At 35.3% G+C, this 8,018-nt stretch overlaps 1 protein-coding gene across 1 annotated transcript in view; it reads left to right on the top strand.

The window, feature by feature from the left end:
* LOC106870454 (beta-alanine-activating enzyme) overlaps positions 1-8,018 on the top strand; it is a 116,740-nt gene that overhangs the window by 16,584 nt on the left and 92,138 nt on the right. Inside the window, exons 2-5 of the mRNA XM_014916555.2 lie at positions 2,387-2,478; positions 3,160-3,277; positions 5,051-5,259; positions 7,601-7,793. Of these exons, the coding sequence (XP_014772041.2) occupies positions 2,441-2,478; positions 3,160-3,277; positions 5,051-5,259; positions 7,601-7,793 (558 nt within the window). The 5' untranslated portion in view covers positions 2,387-2,440. The remainder of the gene's footprint in view (positions 1-2,386; positions 2,479-3,159; positions 3,278-5,050; positions 5,260-7,600; positions 7,794-8,018) is intronic.

Consider the following 8,018-nt stretch of genomic DNA (forward strand, 5'->3'; position numbering starts at 1 on the left):
ATATATATACTACAGGCTTCTTTCAGTTTCTGTCTACCAAATCCACTCACAAGGCTTTGGTTGGCCTAAGGCTATAGTTGAAGACACTTGTCTGAGGTGCCACACAGTGGGACCGAACCTGGAACCATGGGAAGCAAGCTTCTTACCACACAACCACACCTGCGCCTATGTGGAATTTTTATGTGAAAATTTTTAGAAGGCTTTATTAAATAAGTGACAACAGCAGATTAATTACAAATTATGATAATTAATTAAATTAGACCTACATTTGAGAATTTCCAACATATTATAGATACTGCCACCCTCTCTGTATGGAAGAACACTACCTATAAATGACCAAAAAATTGAGTAGTTGATATCTCCTTGGGGTCCCAAATGAACTTAGCCAATAAAGTGCATTGTTCTTTTCTTTTGTATTTAAAAAAGTGAATATCATCATCATCATCATCATTGTTTAACATCCGCCTTTCATGCTTCCATGGGTGGAACAGTTTCACAAGAGCTGGCCAGGCCAAACTTCTGTGACTGTTTTGGCAGGATTTTTACAGCTGGATGTCCTTCCTAACACCAACCACTCCTGTGTAATAATAGATTTTCAGTGTTTTAACAGTGCATTTATACTTTAAATCATCCATCAAACATTGGTTATTTAAAGGGCATTTCTGATGGTCCTTACAGCTGCACATACTATTAAGTTTGTTGTCATGACTTTATTTTATTAGCATAAGTATTATTACTATGAAGAGATATTGCATTACCATCATTATCATTTTTTATATTTTTATATTGTAGATGACCTGGATTTATTTACTCCTTGAATAATTAAAAGTACATTTAATATTCCTAATGGTATTTTATTCCTTACTGTTGATTTCAGCTATGTTATCCACTAGACTAGATGTAGTGGGATACACAAATTTCATGGTATATCTATTGTATATGTCATTATATCTGTTACTATAGAAGAATGCTTATCTAATGCTCTAAAGAAAATTCCTGGAATACTTATAGCTACCCAAATTCTATAGAGGGTATTAAACCATGTGATATTTCTTTTACATACTCTAGTTCTATTGGTTTGTTGTTATTTATATTAGTTTGGTTGGTTTTACATACATTGGTTTTCTTAGAGTTATGGGATGTGCAACCATTATTTCCAGGGTTAAATTTGTTATTATATTTGGTCTGCTCACTCATACCTAATTAAGGTCTAATTTCTGAATTTTTCAGATATTTGTCAGGGTTTTCAAGAGAAATACTTGAAATACTTAGACAATTTGCTTCCTTAACTGGAATTTTGGTTATTCACTCTGTAGACTGTCGATTCCTTATTTATTCTACTCCTGTCTTTGTTATAAGCACTTATATTCCTATGTCTATTATTACACTAATTAATTTTACTTTGATGTTTATTAATATGTTTATATTCTTGTGAGTGCAGTCCACTGTCCTCAGGTATTTTCTCATTCTCCTCTCAGGAATATAACAAATCTTCTCAGTATACCTAGGTACCATCCAAAGTATGATGGACTATGCTAGTATGGTACATGAATAATGAGATAGCTGGTGGCATATAAAAAGCACCCAGGATACTCTGCTAAGTGGTTGGCATTAGCAAGGGTATCCAGCCGTAGAAACCATACCCCAACAGACAGTTGGGGTATGGACAGCTCCCTGCTGGTCAGCTCCATGTCAAACCATTCAACCTATGCCAGCATGGAAAGAGGATGTTAAATGATGATGATTTTTCCTTCCGAGTAACAGTCTACATGTTAATGGAAGAGAGACCTACAAAAAGAATGGACACCTTCCTTTGTTTCTTAGACTAAAATATGTGTGCGTGTGTGTGTGTGTGTGTGTGTGTGTGAGTGTGTGTGTGTCAGAAGAGTTTAACCTTTAGCATTCAGGTTACTCTGTCCAATATAATGTTTATTTATTCACATTGTTTTGTATTAATCATTTATCATCTCATAAATTCGGGATTTTGATGAGGAAATTGTTTATTTTTGGAATGATAGGTAGAATTTTTGGTATGGTAGGTGTGAGCAGCTGGATTTAACTGGTTTTGACATAAGACAAGTGAAATATTTGGGCTTGATGTGGCTGGCTTAAATGCTGCAGCAATAAACTAGAAACAAAACCAGGAATCCATGAAAAATGATAAAGAAATTTAAGGTGTTTTTGCTTAAAAGCTCCAACAGAAAATAACAGTAACTCATTATCTTTAAGAGCAATAATAGTAAGTATGCTACTTGAGTGGTGAGGTAGATGTAACTACTATCTATTATTGAGAAACATCCTCTGGCTTAATCACTACTTTGAATTAAATTGTTATTTGTATATTTTTAAGCAGTTTAGTTAACGTTTTTCAAACATTTTCTTACAGATTGCTACCATTTTGAGAAACTACGGATTTGATGATGAAATAATAGGAATCTGTATGCATACAAATGAAACTACACCAGCTATTTTACTTGGGTATGTTATGAATAATTTAATTTTTACTTGGGTATTTATAACTTTATAACTTGGGTAGATATTTACTTCAACTTAATTATATTATGGCTGTTTTTACTTTTTAAAAAAGCTGTTTCCTAGATATAAATAGCTCTGTGGTTCTCCTACAACAAGAACCTACTCTACTCCATCCTCTTCTTTCATACCTTAATCTTCATCTGCTAGCATAAATCCCCTCCCCTTAGGTTTTATAGTCTTGTAAGCTGCATGATGACCTCACTAATGCTGGTGGTGCAAGAAAAGCACCTAGTGGAGACTGTCAAGTGGTTAGCATTAGGAAAAGCATTCAGCTGTAGAAACCATACCAAGGCTGACAGTAGAGTGCAATGCAGTCCTTGGACCCATTAGATTCTGTGGTAGTGTGGAACATGGACTTTAAATGATGATATCCTTTTAATGTATTGAGTATCTTTCTAAACATGAATGAGTTATTTGAACAGGCAATATACAACCCCTATATATTGTTATTTGACTTCCTTGAGAAATCTCAACAAATTATACAAAATTTTGCTTCACAGTTTCTTTGAATCTTAGAATGTTCTGTTGTAAATTGTATTTCACATAATCTGCCAGTATCAGTTGATTTTGGTTCTCCCTTCTTCTGCCAATGTATGAATCTATCTCTTTCACTATGTGTTTCAGAATACTTCAGGTTCCAGCTGCATTTTACTTCTTTGAACCTGGTGCTGAGAAGTTTATCCTGAAGGCTTTGAAGTCACTTAATTCCGCTGTTGTTGTTGTTGACATTTCTTATTTGAAGGTTTGTATATTTTCTAAATCTAAAGAGGTAGCAATTACCATATCAAGACTGCAGAAATATAATTTCAAGCATGGCCCATTTTCTTGTTGGGATTAAATGTTTTGTTTTGCCTTCACATTTAAAATATTTGATCGTTAACAAGCATCACTTTCAGCTTTATTTTTCATTAATGTTTTAATTAAGATAAAGATTTGTTTATGTGTAAGTGCAGATATACATCTGTGGTTAAGAGATTTTTTTCTACAGCCACACAGTTTCAGGTGATATCCTATTGTGTAGACTTGGATTGCGGGTGGAATTGTCAATAAATGTATGTGTGTATAATATATACATACATATATAATATCATCATCATCATCATCATCATCGTTTAACGTCCGCTTTCCATGCTAGCATGGGTTGGACGATTTGACTGAGGACTGGTGAAACCGGATGGCAACACCAGGCTCCAGTCTGATTTGGCAGAGTTTCTACCTTCCTAACGCCAACCACTCAGAGAGTGTAGTGGGTGCTTTTACGTGTCACCCGCACGAAAACGGCCACGCTCGAAATGGTGTCTTTTATGTGCCACCCGCACAAGCCAGTCCAGGGGCAATATATATATATATATATATATATATATATATATATATAAAATTAACAAGGAGGAGAAGGCACAGAGAGTGTGATAGCTGGAATAAGAGTAGGGTGGAGGAAATTCAGAGAGTTGTCACCTCTGTTCGCAGTGAAAGGAGAATTGTATGATGCATGTATACAGACAGCAATTCCACATGGTTAATGAGACGTGGGCCCTGAATGTAGAGGACATGCAAAGGTTAGAATGAAATGAGGCTAGTATGCTCTGCTGGATGTATAATGTAAGTGTACATGTTTGACAAAGTGCTAGTGTTTTGAGAGAGAATTTAGGCATAAGAAGAAATAGTTGCTGTGTGCAAGAGAGAAGACTGTGCTGGTTTGGTCATGTGATGCAGATGGATGCTGACAGCTCCATAAAGAAATGCCAATCTCTAAAAGATGGAACAAGAGGAAATGGGAGACCCAGGAAGACATGGAATGAAGTACTGAAGAATGACCTCAGGACGCTGAACCTTTCGGGTGAGATGACAAAGGATTGAAATGCTTGGTGCCTTGCTGTACTCAAGACGACCTATACTGCACAGGAAAAGTGTTGAGGCTGGTCCTTCTGGTGGTGAAAATTACTTGTGGTGGTGCACCCAGCACACTCTGTAAAGTGGTTGACGTTAGGAAAAGAGAGAGTAGAAATCAATAATATAAGCAAAGTGAAAGAAAATGGTTGTGAATTTCTTTGTTTTCAATTCAGTGCATATGTGATTTTATTCTCCCTATCCACACATGCCCACTTGCACAGATCTAAATACAAAGTGATGTACTACATATATCCCTACCCCCCATATATATTTATGATAAGTCAAAATAGTAACAGGAACCACCCATAGACCCCACAGATCCTTCTGACTGATGTAAATTAATAAATATCCCTTAGTTAAACATTTGATACATGCAGCCAGAACACAAACAAAACTTTTCCCTGAGAAAACAAACATGTATTAAGATTCCCCTTAAAATCCATGGATTTTGCAAATCACATTCGTAATATCCTATGAATGGGGAATACAACAAGTAAGGCATGAGGTTTGTGGAAACACACGTAACAATGCGTTAAAGGATTTATGTATTTCCATTGTATATTTTTAATTATCAGTAAAATATGTTACTACACAAACAATAAACTAGTTTATTTTAATTTTTCAGGATATAGAAAACATTTTATTTCTTTTAAATCCAGAAGTGTTAGTATTGATTCCTGAATGGCAGTTGATTGTCATAAAACTGAATGGAGTAAATCGACAGAAGTATTCCATCCATCTTGCCTATTGTATCAGCACTTCAGGTTCTACAGGAGTTCCTAAAATAGTGAGAGTTCCACATAAATCTATTGTGCCGAATGTAATTCATTTGAGGTAGGTGACTGGTGTATTGTTGTTTTACACAAATGAAGCAGACAGATTTTTTTAAAAAAACATATTGCTTTATTTCAATGTCTTAATTATCCATTTTTTTTTTTTTAATATTAAATCTCATGAAGATGGTGAGCTGACAGAATTGTTAACATACTGGGCAAAATGTTTAGTGGTATTTTGTCTGTATTTAGGTTATGAGTTCAAATTCCGCCAAGGTCAACTTTACCTCTCATCCTTTCGGGGGTGATAAAATAAGTACTAGTTGAGTACTGGGGTAAATTAAATCGACTTCCTACCTTCCCTGAACTTGCTGGTCTTGTGCCAAAAATTTGAAGTCAATACTAAGTCATGACATTTTTTTTTTACGGCTCTCTCAAAGGGACATAACTTATAATATTATATTGACACATCATGTTACAGGGGACCTTCCTTATTTTATGACTCAGACCATAGTATGCATTCAACTAGATGAAAACTCTAAAAAGTGGGATGTTCCATGTTAGTAAAACATATACTGTGAATATAGCAAATTTACAGAGCAAATTTAATGAGAAGACTGGTTGAGAATATTGATTAAGGGGAGAAGGCAACACTGATTTGAATTTGTAATGTAAATTGCTTATATATTCTGGATAAAAAAGGACTAATAATTTATTTGGATGCTGAAATATTTATGATGATGGTTATAGCAACAGCAGCAGCATCAATGGTTTTAAGGAAATTCAATGGAAAATTTTATGTTTAGAAGTTTGATGAAACAAATTGCTAAGATTTCTTTCAAAGGAAATGCATTAAGAATGGATTATTTCTGGCAAGGGAAACCTTTTTCTAGCAATGGGCTTTATGAGATATTCATGCTCTTTGTTTTACATCTACTTTTCAATGCTAGCATGGGTTGGACAGGTTGTCAGATGCCCTTCCTGTCACTCATTTCTTAACTTCAGGACTGCCTTTGAGATATTGTTCATGATAAATCAAGTTGCACCAATAAAATGATATTTTGTGTTGTACATTTTCATTGTTTGATAAATTGAGTAATTGCCCAGCACATCAAATCTTGATTGAGAGGCAAGGAGCATGAAGGAAGGAGGAAAAGAAATAAAGCTGTTTAAATTAACAGTCAAGCCTGAAGATTCTGTAACAGAATTTTGGTTGAAAGTTATGCTTATGCAATCTTGACATTATATGGACCATATAAACTCATAAAGTACCACATGTAATTAGAGTACCACTGGCCACTCAAACCTGCTTTTTTTTTCTTTTTTCCATTTTCTTCTTAATCATTAATGATTGATTAGCAAAATAGCTGATCACAAATTATTCATTCTTCTCATTTGATCAGGTTTGGATCAATCTTGAGTTCACAATTTAAAGCTCATCAACAACAAAATTATGGGCCAATACTCTCAATGGCAACAAATTTACTCCTTACACAAGATACATAACTCTGCTTTCCTCATTTTCATCATAAAGCTTATTAAATGTTTAAGAACAAACACACACACAAAAAAATAAAGAAAACTGCATGAAAAGGAAATGCGGGAAGGAAATTACATTCAATTTTCTTGATTTGCAAGAATTGTCATTTCAGTATTTGATTCTATGTATGTTTCTGAATTCTAAATGTAAGTGCTAAACAAACTACTAGGATGTAACGTTATTCAATGATGTGCTGGGGGCACGTAAATAGCACCATTTGAGCGTGACCATTACCAATGTCACCCTCCTGGCACTTGTGCCAGTGGCACGTGAAAAGACATTCGAGCGAGATCATTGCCAGTGCCACTGGACTGGCTCCTGTGCAGGTGGCACGTAAAATACACCATTTTGAGCGTGGCCGTTGCCAATACCGCCTGACTGGCCTTTGTGCCGGTGGCACATAAAAGCACCCACTACACTCTCGGAGTGGTTGGTGTTAGGAAGGGCATCCAGCTGTAGAAACTCTGCCAAATTAGATTGGAGCCTGGTGTAGCCATCCGGTTTCACCAGTCCTCAGTCAAATCGTCCAACCCATGCTAGCATGGAAAGCGGACATTAAACGATGGTGATGATGATGACCTCTTCAGTTTTGAGATGAGGATATAAAATACCATTAAAAGTTTATATTTATTTAAATAAAACTTTAAAACTATGATATCTAATTGATACTAAAATCCATCAACGCACATACACAACACTAAACAAGACTAGATTTTATTTCTGTTGCTGTGTGAACAGGACTATCCATAGCAGCGTAGAAATTAGAAATAAAATGATGATGAAATTTATAATATTTGTTTGACAATGTTGTATTCGTATATGTATTTTATTGAACCATGTCATTTTTTTTCTAACCAACCAGGAAACTGTTTAATATCACTTCCAATGACTTGATATTTTTGGCTGCTCCTCTGACATTTGACCCAAGTATCATTGATATCTTTACATCTTTAAGTTGTGGAGCAAGATTACTAATAACATCAAACCAAATAAAAATCTTGCCTTGGAAACTTGCTAAAATGCTTGGAAATCACTATCATGTAACAGTTCTTCAGGTAAGTATGATTATTCTGTACCATTTTACAAGTAGCAAATGAGAAAGGCACAGGTGTGATCGTGTGGTAAGAAGCTTGCTTCCCAACCACATGTTTCTGGGTTCAGTCCCACAGCATGGTACTCTGGGCAAGTGTTTTCTACTATAGCCTCAGGCTGACCAAAACCTTGTGAATGGATCTTGGATGGAAACTGAAAGAAGCCTCTTGTATATATTCATATATATA

Source organism: Octopus bimaculoides, chromosome 16, assembly GCF_001194135.2.
Source record: "Octopus bimaculoides isolate UCB-OBI-ISO-001 chromosome 16, ASM119413v2, whole genome shotgun sequence".
NCBI classification, from domain to species: Eukaryota; Metazoa; Mollusca; class Cephalopoda; order Octopoda; family Octopodidae; genus Octopus; species Octopus bimaculoides.